The sequence below is a fragment of the Mytilus californianus genome, unplaced genomic scaffold (assembly GCF_021869535.1).
Source record: "Mytilus californianus isolate M0D057914Y unplaced genomic scaffold, xbMytCali1.0.p SCAF_4, whole genome shotgun sequence".
Taxonomy (NCBI): domain Eukaryota; kingdom Metazoa; phylum Mollusca; class Bivalvia; order Mytilida; family Mytilidae; genus Mytilus; species Mytilus californianus.
Window position 1 is genome coordinate 35755231 of NW_026262690.1, and position 20384 is coordinate 35775614.

Here is a 20384-nt window from a genome sequence, read left to right on the forward strand (position 1 = left end):
AAATCAAGAATAGATATAAAGATCCACCAAATCCAAAACCAGCTACAACGAGGATTTACGGAAGCAATACCCATGATATTTGCCGCATTCCTGGCATCAGAAGTTATAATACAATCTAGTGAAGACGACCAGGAAGTCCTATTACTAACCTTAGATGCAGAAAAGGCTTTTGACAAATTGGAACATGAGATTCTATTCAACAAGGTCTACCACTATGGCATTGACGGTGACATGTGGATCCTACTCCGTAATATGTATAGAAAAATGAGCATTAGAATTAAATGGGACGATCTTGTTTCTGACAAAATATCTGTCAACCAAGGAATTCAGCAAGGAGCAAAACTCTCGACCTCCCTATACAAATGCTATAATAATGCCATTCTAGATAGTGTTACAGAAAGTGGATTAGGATGCCATATGGGGACAATAGGCATTGCTACACCTACATGTGCAGATGACATTTTAGTACTAGCAAACTCTGAATGTGAACTACAAGGCATTATGGACATTGTATACCACCATACACAGAGGGACCTGGTCAAAATCAACCCACAGAAATCGGATCTTGTATGCTATAATACCAAACAGGACAGAGTAGTAAACATTGGCAACTCTCAGATAGGTAGGAGTGAAACTGCGAAACACCTAGGTATAACCAGAAATGAAAAGAATACAATTGATATTGATGAAAAACTGAAAGTAGGAAGGGCCACTATTTATGGTATATTAGGAGCTGGTCTCCATATAAGGAAAGGTTTCTCTCCTCTTGTATCCCACAATCTGTGGAAGGTATATTCTGTTCCAAAATTGACATATGGGTTGGAGGTCATGCCAATTAAGAAAAAAGAAATGGACTAAATGGAAACAATGCAACGGAAAATCTTAAAGCAGTTACAGGGCCTTCCCAATCAGGTAGCCAACACAGCAGTCGACACATTAATTGGAGCAGTACCAATCCGTATGGTGATAGACAGTAATATGCTATCCTTGTTGATGAACATAATAAGAAACAATAACTCATTAGAATTTCAAATCCTGGAACGTCAAGTTGCAACGAAAAATGAAAAAAGCAACATATTTATAAATAGAGTAGAGGAAGCTCTGACAAAGTACAGGATGGAACCGGTTGAGAATCTTATGAAACACCCAAAATCAAAGGAAAAATGGAAAAGGATAGTTAGATATCATCAAAATAAATACTGGCATGAAATATGCCTTGAAGACCAATCCAATAAAAAGACATTGGCATATCTTCAAATACAGGAAAACCCATCATTTATGCCGCATAATATCTGGCAGTGTACAGGAAACAACCCTACAAATGTGAAAACAAGAGAAATAAAGAGCAGGCTAGTAACACAAACGTATATGCTACAGACAGTTAGGTCTAAACACAATAAGAATAAATCCGCAGTATGTACATTGTGTAATACAGCAAGTGAAGACCTAGCCCACCCGGCACGCAACGTCGAAGTTATGTTGCAGAAAGTATGTTGGTTCAACGTTGAATTTTAGTTGAATTTTCAATGTTGAAGTTAGGTTGAAATAAATATGTTGTTTCAACGTTAAATGTTGGTTGACATGTCGACGATGGAGGTTCGTCCAGAAAAAAAAATTGTATGCATCAGTGTATAAAATTATTCACCATCAGCGTTAAAGGTGAATCATTATAGTTGTACATCCTTTGTTATTGTGTCAACAAAAGTTCATAAATAAGCGGATTTTGCTATGAAAAATTGTAATCAATGTTTCCTTTCATTTTTTTTTGTACAATATCTACTAAAATTAGGAATATTCCAAATCCGGGACGTTTATCAAAATCATAAAAGTGTACAAATTTAAATTATCATTCATCGAAATATACTACTAACTTATTTGTTATTATCCGGAAATATTTTAACCAAAGATAAGAGATCATAAGACACAGCATGTGAAAGTGCGGCATCTACACAACTGATACACGAGGATTAGCACTCCCAATAATCTAGTGATAAAATTATCACGTGACATGATGCTGATTAATGTATGACCACACGTGTGTGACCGCCTTTTTCAAACGCGGAAATTGTATAATTTTCCTGGACAATATTTAGGACCGTTTTCAGCAAAGAAGAATTCATAGAAATGTAAGTGTTTCTTTAAATTATTATCCGTTGCTGTACTAACTGTCTTTTAATGCTTGTGTGATGTTAACATTGGGAGATTATAAATGCACAAACGTTTGTGTATATTTTGAAAATCTCGCCATAGTGATTAGTGTATGTTGTAAAGATAACATTACTGACTTCAGTGTGTACATCGTTTTTTTGTTGTACGTTCAAATTTATGACTGCACTTCTATATAAATATGTACTACAATCTGGAAACACCATACTCAGCCTACATACAGCTCATTTAAGTTATTTACTGCTGATTTGTTAAAGAAAAGGAACTTTTGCGAAGTAAGATTATCATCTCCCCCTTTTTTTATCTAAAATTTTAACCCGTCATCCATAATCACACTATTTTAATTATTGTCAACTATGCTCTGAAATTTTTAATAATTTCTTTTTACTCTGCAATCGAATTTTACAAATTTAAAATATTGCTTGGGGATGATGATCGATGTTATTCTTATTTTTTGCACAGGTATTAGAGACAGAACAGTAACTTAGGAAATGGACAGATCAGTAACTTAGGAAAGAAAGATTTAAGGATAAAAGTAATAGCTGTCAAGGTATGTATTTTTTTAAAATGTTTAACATTTTTGATTATCAATAATCAGTATGTATGTTGGATTGCCTGTGTTGTTTGTGTGAACTTTGTGATTTGAATTGATTTATATGCTCTATATGCAGATGTGGGCCCTTTAATTAGGAATACTAGTAAAGACATTTGATTTGATTTGATTTGGATTAATATTTTTTAATGCATATCAAATTTAAAACATAACCTCTGCAATCAATAAGACAGGTGGTATTGTTACAATAGATCCTGGTGTTCGAGATGGGTGGCATTGTTACAATAGATCTTGGTATTCAAGATGAGTGGCATTGTTACAATAGATCCTGGTGCTCGAAATAGGTGGCATTTTAACAGTAGATCCTGGTGCTCGAGATGGGTGGCATTGTTACAATAGATCCTGGTGCTCGAGATGAGTGGCATTGTTACAATAGATCCTGGTGCTCGAGATGGGTGGCATTGTTACAATAGATCCTGGTGCTTGAGATGGGTGGCATTTTAACAATAGATCCTGGTGCTCGAGATGGGTGGCATTGTTACAATAGATTCTGGTGCTCGAGATGGGTGGCATTTGTACAATAGATCCTGATGCTCGAGATAGGTGGCATTTTAACAATAGATCCTGGTGCTCGAGATGGGTGACATTGTTACAATAGATCTTGGTGCTCGGGATGGGTGGCATTGTTACAATAGATCCTGGTGCTCGAAATAGGTGGCATGTTAACAGTAGATCCTGGTGCTCGAGATGGGTGGCAATGTTAAAATAGATCCTGGTGCTCGAGATGGGTGGCATTGTTACAATAGATCCTGGTGCTCGAGATGGGTGGCATTGTTACAATAGATCCTGGTGCTCGAGATGAGTGGCATTGTTACAATATATCCTGGTGCTTGAGATGGGTGGCATTTTAACAATAAATCCTGGTGCTCGAGATGGGTGGCATTGTTACAATAGATCCTGGTGCTCGAGATGGGTGGCATTGTTACAATAGATCATGGTGCTCGAGATGGGTGGCATTTGTACAATAGATCCTGGTGCTCGAGATAGGTGGCATTTTAACAATAGATCCTGGTGCTCGAGATGGGTGACATTGTTACAATAGATCCTTGTGCTCGAGATGGGTGGCATTGTTACAATAGATCCTGGTGCTTGAGATGGGTGGCATTGTTACAATAGATCGTGGTGGCCGAAATAGGTGGCATTTGAACAATAGATCGTGGTGCTCGAGATAGGCGGCATTGCTACATTTTACATGTACAGGAGCGAAAAAAATGGTAAAAACGGATCCGCTATTATATAAACCAGTAAATTATTTAAAACAAACCTGGCCTTTATAACATTTTATTCCCTGCCGTTGACGTTCTACGTAATTGCTAAGTCATGTTTACAAAATATTATTTGTGTTTGTTTTTTCAGGAAGAGTAATGGAGGCCTACACAAAGATAACAGAAGCTGAATTAAAGAAGGATTGTGCACCAGAAATGGTTGGAGGAGTTTAGAGACTACAATTCATTTTCACGAAAATAATAAAAATTCATTAAGATATTATTTGTTTTCATTTACCAGATCACCTTTTGGCTATATTTAATTTAGCTTTTGTCATAACTTGACATCTGTTGTACTGTTTTTTTTTCAAATCTTGCTGATGTCCTCTGTAGAGTCATGTGGCTTCAATATCTTGTGTGGTTACTAACTATTATAGATATAAGAAGATGTGGTATGATTTCCAATGAGACAAATATCCACCAGAGTCCAATTGATGTGGAGGTCACTAAACGGACTTCAACAATAAGCACACACCACACCGTATAGACCGCAATAGAAGACACGGACACAATACACCCTTCAATAATCAATTCAAACGAGAAAAACCAACCGCCTAAATTTGTAACGACAAACACATGTGACAGATGAACCAACAACAAGCAACGTATTGCTTATTTCAACATGAAAGAATGTTGTTGCAATATTAGGGTGACGTTGTTTCAATGTTAAGTTTCAACCTATATTCAATCAAAAATCAACGTTGATACAATGTTGAAAATATAACGTTGTTTCAACGTCAGATATTCAACGTTGTGTCAACTTTCAAAACCAACCGTTATTTCAACGTCTTTTCAACGTTGTTTCAACGTTGAAATGTCTGCTGGGAGAACACTTCATACTCTCATGCAATAGGCATACGCATACACGTGAAAGGCACCTCCAGAAAATAAAATTATACCTGGACAACTTAAAGAATGGTCTCTATCAGAACTTAGTTAACTGTAACATGCTTGTACAAATTCTGATGGACTGTACTCACAAAAGCATTAACTACGGATTCCATATGAAACATCAACAATACATAGAGCTAGGAAACCTCACACGACTGTTCTGCTACGACATGCATACCAGTAGAATGAGGCAGATGGCAGGATAGGGGTGAGGGTGTAGTGACAGTTTATGTAGAAGCATATTATTTATTAAAAAATAATAACGACAATCCGGCTGGCTATTTACCGACATGTATCGTTTATTTGGCAATTTTACAGCATAGTACTTTAACATCCTCTTTTCCTGCATATTTACCGCATAGTGCTTTAGTGTACCTAAATTTTAAATATATCTACATATTGTGCAGATAAACGCAGATATCCAATATTAACAGTATGTCCAAAATATAAGACATTAACATTTAGTGCTTTCCTATAGACTGCTATAAAGCTAATGTATATATTCGCACACCTAGGATAAATTAGCAACTAGTATTTTAAGCATGGAGCAGTGAAGATGATCACATCCGTCTTAATGGTAACTTCCCTGTAATGTACGATGTATATAATATTTCTCTAATTCTTTGACAATTTATACCTTTCTGCACCCATTGTATAAAAAAATTTAATCAACGTGTGGTTGCCGGTGATCTCAGAAGATGATTAGATGAATTTAAGGGTCATAACCTTTATCAGCTCAAAATATGCTAACAGGTGTTAATGAAATTGACAATTTTGTGTAACGTGGAAGGCACTCGAAGGGGGTTTTGGTTTAACATAAAATGAAAATGTAGTTTTTAATCATTAGAGAAACAGATTCTTACATAGTTACTCGTGAATTATCGGATTTAAGGCTCAGACTTTAAAATTTATAATTTAACTATCTCGATTGGATAAATCCGATAATCCACTGGTATCAATGTAAGAATCGATATGTAAATAACAACACAGTATTTGTGCAGCACGCTTTTACCGTTACCGTTATATATATATATGCATGAATTGGTGGATTAGTGGCACGTTCCTTTGTGTGTAATATGAGTTTTTAGTGGGTGCGGGTGTATATTTGTATATAGCGCATTATCCATCCTACTATGTAGGAGTGCGCCGATCTAGAACGGCGATTCATACCTGTAGAAAGAAAAAGAAAGTTATTAGAACAGTGTTTAAATAAAATTTAATTATGCGATATTTTAAAGTTGTTTCGGATTTGATTTCTGTAATTAAATTTACTGTATGTGTAGTGAATTTTACGATAACGGAGAAAAAAATCAAAAGTCCCATTCAATGTATTTTAATACAGTTTATGTGTAATGAGGACAGCTAAATTAATTTTGTTATTGTACGTTCTGCAGTTCTTAAGTAAAAGAAATAACAATTGATATAGTTTTATAGTTTGTCTATTACAAGTTCGTTTTTTTTTGTTTTTTTTTTGTGAATTTTTTTCCCCTCTCCAACATCAACTAAATAAACGAATATCATATTTTATTTAATATAATCATACAAAGGCAGACAAGTGGTTTTTTTTTGTTTGTTTGTTTTGCTAAGTCTAATATCTTGGCAGAGTACGTGCTTTCCTTGGTTTCTTTCTTTGGTTTGGCTAATGGGCAAGTTTCTGGTTTTTTTTATTCAAAATCTGTGCATGAGGACTTAATCGTTGTAAGAACTGACTGAGTATCATTCAACAATCTGCGAAATAGTCTTTCTCGCTGTTCTTGAGTCTTGCAAAAACCGACATTAATGTGAAATAACATGTTTTCTGTAAGACCAAAAAGTTCATAATTTCCCATGAGCTCGATGTAAACCAAATCTAACTACTTGAAATTGTTAAGAAAAAATAACAAAATATGATAAATGACGGGAGTTCAATGTACGCTAGCATTATTTTAGCCCGTTTGTGGAAAGGGGTCTTGATCGGGACAGAAAACTGACAGAAAAACGGGGACAAATTCATTTTTCAGAATTTATTTTTACATTGAAATTCGTTCAGGCTTGTAATACTGGACAAGAACGATTTTAATGAGAAATAAAATTTATTTATTTGAGTTTGATTATTTGAAAATCGTTTTTTTTTTTATAAGTAAACGACAGTGTCTTGTAAATATGTGGATAACCTTTCAATAGTCAAACGTGTTATTTATTTAAATGGATCTAAATAACAAAGAAATAAGAACAAAACACACGCATATTCAGTATATACATATATACATTTCGGTAATTATTTTTTAATGTATTAGGCGCTCTATTGATGCATTATCCGGGTTTTTTTTCTATCAATGCTGAACCACACCTACGAAGTCTTATATTATAGGACTTTCTTCGTAGTTGAAACAGGGTTTTTATCCATAAGGACGCCACGTTTTGCAATGAATATGATCTATATTTTTTAACGTTTTCAAATGAAATTAAGGTTCATGTGGACCCTTTGGCTAAAATGGCTGCATTTTCACCTCAAATTTACTCTGAGTACAGACAAACCTGTGTATCTGGACAATTCTTAAGGCATAGCTATCCTAGATAAATAAAATTCAAATATATTCTATGTTTTAGAAAATAAAAAAAAAATAACAGGATTTTGCAGTGCACTTTTTTTCATTCCTCCAGAATGTGCCAAAATAAACTAGTAATTGTTTGGGCCCTTTATAGCTTGCTGTTCGATGTGAGCCAAGGCTCCGTGTTGAAGACGTACTTTGACCTATAATGGTTTACTTTTATAAATTTTGACTTGAATGGAGAGTTGTCTCATTGGCACTCATGCCACATCTTCTTATATCTATATAAGTTGGGAAAGAGGCTTGAGAACTTCCCCACATGTAATAATTGAAGTGAACTGTATAACTTGAAATGGGCAATAGATGGACAATAGATACGTGACAATAATTGGTGATTTAAACGGTGTTCCCAGTGGGAAATCTAGTGACAAAATATTACCTCCCCTGTTAATATTGAAGACAAGATCTTCTCAATGTTTGTCCCATTTTAGCAAGAAAGCTATCAATTATGGATTCATGGGAAAACGTTCTGGTAAATAGATAAAATAGAAATAAGTTGAAATAAAAACAAAACTTCCATTCAATGTTATCATTTCCCTCCTTAAGTAGCAAACGACGAGTACAGCTGGCTATATAAGCTTGATGTAAAATTGGTTTAAAATGTTGCTATGCGAATAAATTCCTGGAGTACCAACTTCAATTTTTTTTCTACTGGCTGTATACCTTTCAGGAACATGCTAATTATCCGAATATATATATACAGCTAGATCAGAGAAAGTCAGGGAAAAAATTCCAAAGGAATCGACTGATATGCAGCAAAGATTGGCACTTTTGAAATTAAGTTACTAAGCAAATTCAAACGGACCTTATCTCGATGTAAACATTGAATGTGAATAGATCGAGAAGACCGCAAATACATGTACAAAAATCAAAACGACATTTTCTTAAAATTGTTTAAAAAATAGTAGAAAGATACCTACTTTATATAAAAATAGTTATCTTTAATTTCTTTACCTGCACAGACAGACTTTTAAATTTTTATATTCACAAAAAGACAATATTTGTCTACTGAATGTACATGTGACAAGATCAGACCGGTGTGCTCGATAACTTAGGTGTGTAAAAATAAGTATACTTTGGGAACACTCCGAAAATTGGTGACCCGAAAGATCTTTAGATTTTGCATGTTCATGATTTTTTCCATTTTTTTTTTATCAATATGCAGCAAAGATTGGCAGTTTTAAATCTCAGTTTCACAAGCTTCTAATGCAATTATCTCGATAAATACTGAACATAAAACATCTTTATTTTTTTTTATTTCTCAACAAACCAAATTACATTGGTATAGAGATACACACAATAAATATTACATAATGTATATGTACAGACATACAAAAATCATACGGAAGCAATAGGGAGGCACATATTATATATTACGGTATACATATTAAACTTAATGATATCAAGTACATGAATTACCCAGGAGAGCCTAAATGCATATTTATTAGTCTTATAGATTTGCACAAGTTGTTAAGATCAGAAAGATTTTTACTATTCATCAGTTCATTAAATTTCAATGAATTTGGTTGATTTCTATATCTTTTTCTCAAAAACTGTTTACGACCATCATTGAATACAGAACACATAAAAATATAATGAAATTCATCTCCGATGTCGCCAGAATTACAAAGTAAGCATTTTCTTTTTTTCTCATGCAACATTTTGCCATCTACCAGTCTCAATAGGAAATCTATTATTTCCTGTTCTCAATCTACATAATGTAACAATATTTCTATCATCTAAATTTTTAAAATAATATTCAAATTCACAGTTGTCTTTATACATACGATAGTTTATAGCTTTTGGCGATTCTTGCACGTTAGTGTGCCATTTCTGTTTAAATTGATCAACAAGATTTTGTTTAGTAATAGTATATAGCCATGTATCGCTTACAAAATATTGTGGGTATCCCACACAAATGACAAACCAGATTCATCAAGAATGGATTTAACATGTTTCAACCAAGTAATATCATTTTTTTATTTATACAATGAGTACTTGTATAGTATTGCAGGAAGTTTTTCTTGTTTTTTAGACAATAATTTAGTCCAGTAGTTAATTATAAGGAGTTTTATATCAATTTCCAAAGGATATCTGCCCAATTCTCCATATATCATAAAATTAGGTGTAGAATTTTTAACCTTAAGCAGAATTTCATATGAACACTTTCTATAACCGAATTATTACCAAAACCCCAAACTTCAGTCCCATAAATTAAAATAGGTTTAACAATCTTATCAAATAATTCAATTTGACATTCAACAGAAAGATTGTGCAATCTTCCTTTTTTGATAACGTCGTACATAGCACACATTGCTTTATTTACTTGTGCTTTTTTTGCCTTTAAAAAATTTCCTGTTCTACTGAATAAGACACCTAGATAAGTAAACTCATTAACAATTTCTAGTACAATATCGTTATAATTAAACTTAATATTATTAGGTAGTCTACCTTTAGAGAAAATTACAATTTTACTTTTTTGTACCTACACTTTCAGTTTCCACAATTCAAAGTATTCAGATCAAGTATCCAGTTGCTTTTGTAAGTCAGCTTGCGACTCTGATAACAAAACTGTATCGTCTGCATATAATATAACAAAAAGTTTAAGATAACAATCTAGTTCAGTTTCTAATTCATCTGATAGAGTTTTCAAACCATCTATGTTCTTTTCTATTAGAAAATCTTCTAAATCATTTACATATAAAGAAAAAAGTATAGGAGATAAATTTTCCCCTTGCCTAAAACCAACATTACATGGGAAAAATTCTGAAAATTCATTACTATAAAAAATTCTACATTTTATGTTACTGTACATATTTGTAATAGTATTAAACATTTTACCATTCACAGAGTATCTAATCAATTTTGACCAAAGTCCTGCATGCCAAACAGTGTCAAAGGCCTTTTCAAAACCAATAAAGGCACAATAAAGTTTTTTCTTTTTATTTTTTAACAGTTCAATTAATAGATAAAGTACAAAAATGCTATCGGTATTAGAATAACTTGTTCTAAATCCAAACTGGTTTTCTTTAAGCAATAAGAAATTCTCTAAAAATGAACTTACTCTAAGATTGAGTACTGAAATGAAAAGTTTACCAAAGCAGCTTAAAATAGTGATAGGTCTATAATTTTGTGGATCACACTGATCTCCTTTATTCTTATAAAAAGGTATAATATTTCCAATAAGCCAAGATTCTGGTACATTTCCCGAACTAAATATAACATTAAAAAGTTTAAAATAAACAGGCATAAAAATATTACATGTAGACTTTATATATTCATTTATAATTAAATCATCACCACATGCTTTTCCATTTTTCAGTTTTTTATACATGTAAAAATTTCTACCTCAGTAATACTACTGTTAACAATTTCATTTAATTCTTGCAATTCTTCTGAAATAGGTATGTTTTCATCTTCAGAACTTGAAGAATTAAGACTCTTAAAAAATTCGTAAAGAACATCAACAGAAATATTAGCTGGTTTTACCCCCCTGATTGTATTCAAGATCTTCCAAAATTCCTTTGCGTTGCTGTTTTTTAGTGTGTTCATCTTCTGTCTGATTTCTTTTTTATGTTTCTTAATGGATTTATCTAGTTGTCTCTTATAATCTCTCTCTGATTTTTTCATTTGTTTTCGATTATTTTCCGTCTTAATAGATTTATACCTTCTTTTTGCGATACGGAAACATTTTCTTGTTTCCCAGCATTCTTTGTTAAACAAAGGCTTGTGTATAGATATAGGAAGATGTGGTATGAGTGCCAATGAGACAACTCTCCATCCAAGTTACAATTTATAAAAGTAAATCATTATAGGTCAAGGTACGGCCTTCAACACGGAGCATTGGCTCACACCGAACAGCAAGCTATAAAGGGCCCCAAAAAATTACTAGTGTAAAACCATTCAAACGAAAAAAAACAACGGTCTAATCTATACAGAAACGAGAAACGAGAAACACGTATGAACTACATAAACAGACGACAACTACTGTAATCAGATTCCTGACTTTGGACAGGTGCAAACATTTGCAGCGGGATTAAACGTTTTTATGGTACCAAACCTTCTCCCTTTTCTGAAACAATAGTATAACATCATTGTGTACCTTTTTATCGTAGTATTTGTTTTCCCCCTCGTTATGAGATCCCAAAACTTTTCCTGCTGATTCTAGCATAATAGAGTTCACCTGTTCAACGACTTTATTTATGTTTTCTTTAGCTAGTATGCTAGTTTCTAGCATGTTCAACTCTGATTCTAATTCGCTTAATTTATTTCTGTCAATGCTCTCAAGGAATTCGTTTTCTTTTTCAGTATCCCATTTATTTATCTTTTTTACATTTTGATCAGCGCATGGTTCTACGTATATATTTTTATCTACAGTGCAAGTTTGTTTAAATGACATAGTCAACGATAAAGGCGAGCGTACATCAGAATATAATGACGAAAAATCATGAACAAGCATTTCATTTATACAGTATAACAATGGATATGTACAAATAAAATAATCGACAACACTTGACTGTCTACAAGTAAACATGCCTTCTTTATCGCCATTTACTCTACCATTAAATATAAATAATTTATTATTTTTACACATATCAAGAAATGGTTACCATATGAATTTTTGATACATCTTTACTACCGTGTTAAACTGGTTTAAACAACTAGCATAATCTACAACAACATTATCGTAATTATCATCATGACTTTCTGAAATCTCAAAAAAATCTGAATCAGTACTGGTTCTACTGTTAAAATCACCGGTGAGCAGGATATATTTATAATTCAGAGAAAATTTTAGAAATTCATCGTGTATTTGCATGTGTATTTCTAATAACACAGTTTAACAATTAATTTATTTAAAATGAACAAATATTATTTGGAAATAACATTTGATCAGTATCGTCACCGGCATTGTTTTATTATTGACTTTCTCGACTCTATCATAAGAAGAGTGAATTTTCTTTTGTTTTCTTTCACTGGATATCCCACCTGAGTGCATGGACCATATCAAGTGAAACTCAACTGTTTGTTAATTTTATCATCTTCTGCAGGGACGAAAAAAAGTGCACTGCGAATTCAGTCAAGTTTAAATTTTCTAAAACCTACAATGCATTTGAATTTTATTTATCTAGGGCATACTATGCCTTAAAACTTTTCCAGATGCACTTGTTTGTGTAACAGTGGTTTGATTCCGCCAGTGTTTTTTTTTTATCCGGAGGATGAAAATCCCCAGTGATTTTTTATCCACCAACAAAAATTCACTAGGTTTTTCTATCCGGGTCCAGCGTAAAACATCCACCAGTCATTATAAGGTTCTAAAAAGGGTTTTTTGAAGGGGAAATATATATAAAATGTGGCTTAATAGTTATTAGTGTATTTGAAACTTGCATAGCTGATTTATATAAAAAGTGGAGAGTTTTCATTCAAGTAATGTTCACATTAGTGTTTTTGAACCAGGAATGATTGTACTAGTGATTTTGTACCGGAATGATTGCATTTGTTATATTATACCGGGATGAATTACACTAGTGCTTTAGATCCATACATTGATGAAGTGATTAGTACTCATTTTGAACACACGATAACACAATAATGCTTATTAACGAATAAGATTTAAATTATTTTTCTATGCAAATCTATAAAATCATATGCTTTTAAATTGTCACTAATTGTAATATTTATATTTATTGGATTGCCGAAGTTTTTCTGTGTATTTGCTCTTCGGTCGACTTGGATATAAAAGCATATCTTCTTTGTCAATATCATAGGATGCTTCTATAATTGAAACTCTATGTAAGAACAAATCTGCTCTTTAAATTTGGTTTATATCAAGTTCAATGTCCTGATCATTGATAAAGTATTTTGAGTTATAAAAATATCCTCCTCGTCATCATCAATATTATTTACTAGATTGACTCAGATTAATTAAACTGGTTCCTTGAAAATTATTTTGATTTTAACCCATTTATTCATGTAAACAATAAACCGGTCTAATATAAACAAAACAACAATATCAAGATCGACGTTTTCACACTATTTACATCCAATATTCTCTAGTGAAAAACAGTTACCCGGAATAAATACACGGCGGAATGAAAGTACGCTTACATATGTTCTCACGAGTAGATTTTGGGGTGAAGACGCAGCCATTTTAGCCATAGGGTCCACATGAACCTTAATTGAATAGAAAATTTCCGGACTATAGAGACAAGACAAGACACATATGTAGATTTCTTAATTTTTCAACTGGCTTCAATTATTACAAACAAAACGAAAAGTTTAACATTTTTGCTAAAACAATAAATCTTTATTATTTTTTTATTTTTCCAAGGAAACCTTTTTTTGTTTGTTTGCCAAACTTACTTGTATGTGTTTATTACCATCACTAGTCACTCCTAAGTGACCTAATCAACACGATAATGCATGAACATCACGGTAACATCATACAACATCCTATCTCAAAGTGATGATGAATGGTATTGTTCGAAATGTCAATTGCCAAATTTTTCAGACTCTTTTTTCGAGAATGATGACCAATATCAACACGATGGTAACAATTGTGAACCAGAGTCGGTGAGTTTTACCGAAGCTCCAAAAAATGACAATTTACATTCTGATTAAATCTAAATGTTTCCAGAAGGGAATGCACTTTATTCACCTGAATGCCCGCTCGTTACTTACAAAAATCCTGAGCTACAGACTATTGCGTTTAAAACAAAAGCAGCAGTGATATCTGTAACCGACACCTGGTTTGATGAAACGATAACCAATACAGAGGCCAACATCCCTGGATACACTATCCTCAGAAAAGACCGTAACAGATGTTGAGGTGGTGTGTGTATGTACATTAAAGAAAATCTTGCGTTTACACGAAATAAACAATAATGATGAATTTTTGTGTATTGAATTACTATTACCAAAATATAAACCTATTTTTGTCGGGACTTGTTATCATGGTTATAGACCCCCTCAAAATTGTAATTTTGAGAAATTTGAAAATTTTTTGTCTCAGCTAAGAGAGGATTGTGAAATTATATTACTTGGTGATTTGAACATATGTTTTAAAGATCAGAGTGGATCACTGTATAAATCTTTTAATGAGCTTTTAAAATTGTTTAATTTAAGTCAAATTATTAAAGAGCCAACAAGAATTACAGAATTTACAGCATCTGTAATAGATCATATTTTTTATGTAATAATACTGAGAAAATCTCTCAGTCTGGTGTACTAAATATTGATTTTAGTGATCATTCTATGGTATATTGTACTAGACAATTAGCAAAATCTGTATATAATAAGCACAGTAATGTTAAAGTCAGATCTGTGAAATCTTATAATAAAGATGAATTTATAGCTAAGCTTACTAAAGCAAAATGGGAAAAGTGTTTCAGTGCCTCAGACATAAATGAGGCCTGGTAATTATTTAAAGAAATTTTTATGGATATTCTTGACAGTGTTGCCCCTCTTAAATAAGTTTGTATTAAACAAAGAACAGAACCATGGATGTCAGCTGAAATTTGATAGATATTTAGCAGAGAGACAAATTTTTATCGGATTTTAAGATTTCTAAAAATCCTGAAGATTTCAAAAAGTTTAGAAATCATGTTCAAAGATCATGCAAAACTGCAAAATCTGACTATTACAAAAGTGAAAATGAAGAAAATGGAAATAATCCAAGACAACTTTGGAAAAGTTTTGAAAATTTGGATATCAAAAAGATCTTAAATCAAATTCTTATATAGTATTAAATATTGATTGGCAAAACTGTCACGATAACAAAAACATATCAAATAATTTTTACATGTTTTTTACAACTATAGCTGCAAAACTGGTAGAAAAAACTACCAACTGCAAAGGGTTTATATAGTGCCACTACAAATATTGTTAGATCCTTTTATGTTCAGAGAAGGAAATCAGATAATTTTTTTAACCTAAAACATGTAACAGAGGAATTTGTGTATAAAGAACTATGCAGTTTAAATATAAGTAAGAGCATAGGCCTAGATGGTATTCCAGCAAGATTTCTTAAGGATGCAGCCCTAATTCTGAAAATACCCATTACTTTCTTGATAAATTTATCTATCTCTGAAGGTACGGTACCTGACGATCTGAAAATGGCTAAGGTCAAGCCCTTATTTAAGAAAAATTCGTAAGGGTTCCGCGGAACCCAGTGTCTCGCCTACTTTTTCTGTTAATCGCAGGCTCAACAAAAATGAGGAAGTAAATCAATAAAAATATTCCTCTTGATACTATCTTTTGATTGAAGGAAGCTTCTGTCCAAGTTTGGTAAAAATCCAGGATAGTTTATGAATCTAATAAATGTTTAAAAACTTTAACTGCAGACTGAATGTAATGTTAACTGGAAGAAAACAAAATTTCCTTTTAGATACTAGCATTTGATCATAAACAAGTTTCTGTCCAAGTTTGGTACAAATCCAAAATAGTATAAGAAAGTTATTAAAATTTTAAAAACTTTAACCACAGAGTGAATATGTTGTTTCCTGGCAAAAAATCTAAGTCCATTTAAAAGTAAAATACGGAAAAAATGGATTTATTTTTTTACAAAATTTCCTTCTAGATACTAGCTTTTGATCATAAACAAGTTTCTGTCCAAGTTTGGTACAAATCCAAAATAGTATAAGAAAGTTATTAAAATTTTAAAAACTTTAACCACAGAGTGAATATGTTGTTTCCTGGCAGAAAATCTAAGTCCATTTAAAAGTAAAATACGGAAAAAATGGATTTATTTTTTTTACAAAATTTCCTTCTAGATACTAGCTTTTGATCATAAACAAGTTTCTGTCCAAGTTTGGTACAAATCCAAAATAGTATAAGAAAGTTATTAAAAACTTTAACCACAGAGTGAATGTGTTGTTTCCTGGCAGAAAATCTAAGTCCATTTTAAAGTAAAATAAGGAAAAAATAGATTTATTTTTTTACAAAATTTCCTTCTAGATACTATCTTATGATCATAAACAAGCTTCTGTCCAAGTTTGGTACAAACCCAGGATAGTTTAAGAAATTTATTAAAACTTTAAAAACTTTAACCACAGAGTGAATGTAATATTTCCCGGCAGAAAAACTAAGTCCATTTATAAGTAAAATACGGAAAAAATGGAATTTTATTTTTACAAAATTTACTTCTTGATACTATCTTATGATCATAAACAAGCTTCTGTCCAAGTTTGGTAGAAATCCAAAATAGTATAAGAAAGTTATTAAAAACTTTAACCACAGAGTGAATGTGTTGTTTCCTGGCAGAAAATCTAAGTCCATTTTAAAGTAAAATAAGGAAAAAATAGATTTATTTTTTTACAAAATTTCTTTCTAGATACTATCTTATGATCATAAACAAGCTTCTGTCCAAGTTTGGTACAAACCAAGGATAGTTTAAGAAATTTATTAAAACTTTAAAAACTTTAACCACAGAGTGAATGTAATATTTCCCGGCAGAAAAACTAAGTCCATTTATAAGTAAAATACGGAAAAAAAATTTTGATTTCAAATAATTTATTATTTGAGTTTCAATCAGGATTTAGAAGTTCATATTCAACTGATTCTTGTCTCATCCACTTGATAGATCACATTAAAACTCAAACAGCCAAAGGTCTTTTTACAGGCAGGGTCCTATTAGACCTACAGAAGGCGTTTGACACAGTAGATCACAAGATAGTATGTGACAAATTAGAAGTAATTGGGATTAGAGCTATACCTTGGTTTGAGTCATATTTGACAAAAACAGAAAACAGGTTGTAAGTGTAAATGGGGTGATTTCAGAAGTATGTAATATTACATGTGGTGTCCCTCAAGGAAGCTTACTGGGTCCACTATTGTTTTTGATCTATGTCAATGATGTTCAAACTAGCATCGACTCAGATTGTAAAGTTTTGATATATGCAGATGATACTGCAATTGTATTTTCCCATATAGACCCTGGGGTCATCTCGCATAAACTATCCAGAATGCTGGAATCATGCCATGATTGGTTAACTGACAATAAATTGTTCCTACATTTGGGAAAGACGGAGAGTATAATTTTTGGTCCTGTTTGAAAACTTCGGTCTTTAATACCGGGTGATTTTGCTATCTTCTGTTATGGTATTAATATTGAATCCAAAACTTTTGTAAAATATATGGGAATAATAATTGATCAGTTTCTAACTGGTGATTTTATTGTCAACTCTATAGTGAAAAAAGTCAATCAAAGGCTTAATTTTTTATATAGAAACAAAGAGTGTCTAAATTTTCAATCTAGGAAAACATTGTGCTCTTCTCTTATTCAATGTCATTTTGACTATGCATGTGCATGCTGGTATGAAGGTATATCAAAACAAATGCAGAATAAACTTCAAGTGGCACAAAATAAGATTGTGAGATTTATTCTGCAATTACATCCTAGAAAGAGTGTGACATATATTGAATTTAAGAAATTGGGCTTTTTGAATATTAGTAATAGAGTCAAACAACTAAGACTCAATCATGTTTTCAACATTTTTAACAATATATGCCCAAATTATTTATATACTAATTTTGTTAGAAATGAAACATCTTTCAATACAAGATCTAGTAGTAAAAACTTTTATATACCAGGAATTAAAGGGTGTGAATCCACCATTTTCTTTTATAATGGAATAAAAGACTGGAATTCGTTACCAAACATGATCAAAAGCTGCTCTAAAAAATTTAATTTTAAAGTACAAGTGAAAAAGTTTTTGATGGATAAATTTATATAGATTCTAGGTACTGACGTTGTTTATCATCTGAATTACGTGTTATAGTGTTCTTTTATTTGTCTTTGTAAATTATTAACCTTTACTGTTTTAAGTGTTTAGTCCATTTTTGGTAATACCCTTTTGGCATGGTTGGGTACTTATGCATCCCGCCAATGTGTTGTTGTGCTGTGGTCAATTTTTGTATTCTTGTCTTTCATTTTTGTTTATTTGCTTTATCTATATGCCATTTTGTTTTTCTTTGTTGACATATTTGTTTGTTTTTATAGTGATTAAGATTATAACACAATGTTGACTGCTGTACCCCTATTTTTGACATTATATCTGTTTGTTTTGTTCACACATTGTTGTCAATATAATGGAATTTTATGCGACTGTCATACAAGTTTTGATAGCTATAAAACCAGGTTTAATCCACCATTTTCTACATAAGGAAATGCCTGTACCAAGTCAGGAACATGACAGTTGTTTTCCATTCGTTTGATGTGTTTGAGCTTTTGATTTTGCCATTTGATAAGGGACTTTCCGATTTGAATTTTCCTTGGAGTTCGGTATTTTTGTTATTTTACTTTTTATTGACCTTCATGAAGACAAGTTATGGCGAATGAGGTTCTATCTTAAAATGAAGGTCATTTATTTTTGTATTTCAATCACCATTAAACTTTAAAATCAGCCAAATAACTGAAGGAGAAAAAAAAACTGACAAAGAAAAAAGTATGTACAGTAAAATAATGGGATCCATTTTTTTTTAAACACTCAGTTTTAAAAGTTGTTGATTGACAGACAATTACCAGTTATTAAAGTCATGTGAAACGACTGTAATGTTTTCCATGACGTTTCTATTGTTTATCTAACTTTGTCATAACAGTTTTTAAGTGATTTGGTGTATTAAACCGACCGTGCAACCCTCGTGAGAAGTCAATGTCGTTAAACACCCCATTTTAGTATAAATAGTGTATTCAAATTTTCTTTCATAATAATTAACACTATGTAACTTCCACTTTTGTTTCCCTTTTCTCGTCACGGTTTTTCTCGCACTTGCGCTGTGCGGTTGTCTAACGAGAAGTCTTGTGGTGAGTGTCACGGCGTACGGAAAAGCTATCGGTGAATTAGGGTACGGGAAGACAATAATTCAGCAGCAATACATTTCTGAAGATTTCGATATGATAAATGATTTTCTTTGAAGAAAGTCTATGTGCAATTGTTTTATACAAACTCCGCCATACATGTATTTGCAACATATCTAACTTTTTAAATTTTAAGTATCATTTGACTTTGAGGACAATATATAAGACATATAAGCTTTGAAGTTGGAGATCATTTAACAAAAGTCATTCCTAATTATCTTTAACTAGGTATTCTTTATTTATCAATCATGTTGCCCATCTATTTTAACAAGGGTGGATAGGTGTGACAAATGGGTATAAAAACCTCAAATTTCTTACAAAAGTAATTTTCTTTCAGTTTGCCATTTTGCTTATATCCAGAATTCTACAGACGTCTATAGCAACAGCAATAAAAGCCGATGACATAGAAGGAATTTCGAATGGGTACCTGTTTCCTTTTGGTAAGGACTTAGGAGACGATTCTACAGGTAAGAACAGTAGTAGCATGCTTCCCACAGTACTAATGCTGCTTTTACTAGTTTGACATAGTATCGGAATTGAATTGTTGGGTCTAGTTGTCGGACTTGATTTTCTGGGTTATGTGGACTGTAGTATTACTGCTAGGCTTTGACTTAACCAACAGCACACCTTGCGGTCAAAAGGGGGATAACCAAGGGCCTGAAAACAGTAATAACTAAAAGTAAAATTGTTTTAAGGTCTTTTTTTCTTTAAAGCGCATATAAAAGTGCCAATTTTGAGACCAAAATTTCCTTTTACAATTTCGCGTTACTGTTTCAGGTTCGACCAATCAAATTTGATAAACAATCAAGCCATCTTAGTTACCCTGATATTTTTTCGGTAAAAAAGTGGAGTGGCAAAGAACTTTTAAAACTTTAGCAGATTTCAGATTTCAGATTTTCAGATTCTTTATTTCTCAAACACCATAAAGTTACAATGGTACAAAGAAGTTCATCAAAAGTTATAACATAACATAAACACACATGAAAAGATGATATGAACAA

General features: G+C 32.3%; 1 protein-coding gene and 1 long non-coding RNA gene across 2 annotated transcripts in view; both read left to right on the forward strand.

Annotated features, from left to right (window-relative positions):
* The window catches only part of LOC127736912 (photoreceptor outer segment membrane glycoprotein 2-like), a 101942-nt gene that overhangs the window by 59746 nt on the left and 21812 nt on the right, over positions 1 to 20384 (forward strand). The window contains exon 3 of the mRNA XM_052247476.1: positions 19721 to 19850. Within this exon, the coding sequence (XP_052103436.1) occupies positions 19721 to 19850 (130 nt within the window). The remainder of the gene's footprint in view (positions 1 to 19720; positions 19851 to 20384) is intronic.
* On the forward strand, positions 1925 to 4264 carry LOC127698245 (uncharacterized). Its single transcript, XR_007980762.1, has 3 exons — positions 1925 to 2126; positions 2629 to 2716; positions 4136 to 4264. It is a non-coding gene; the product is annotated as an uncharacterized LOC127698245 (long non-coding RNA).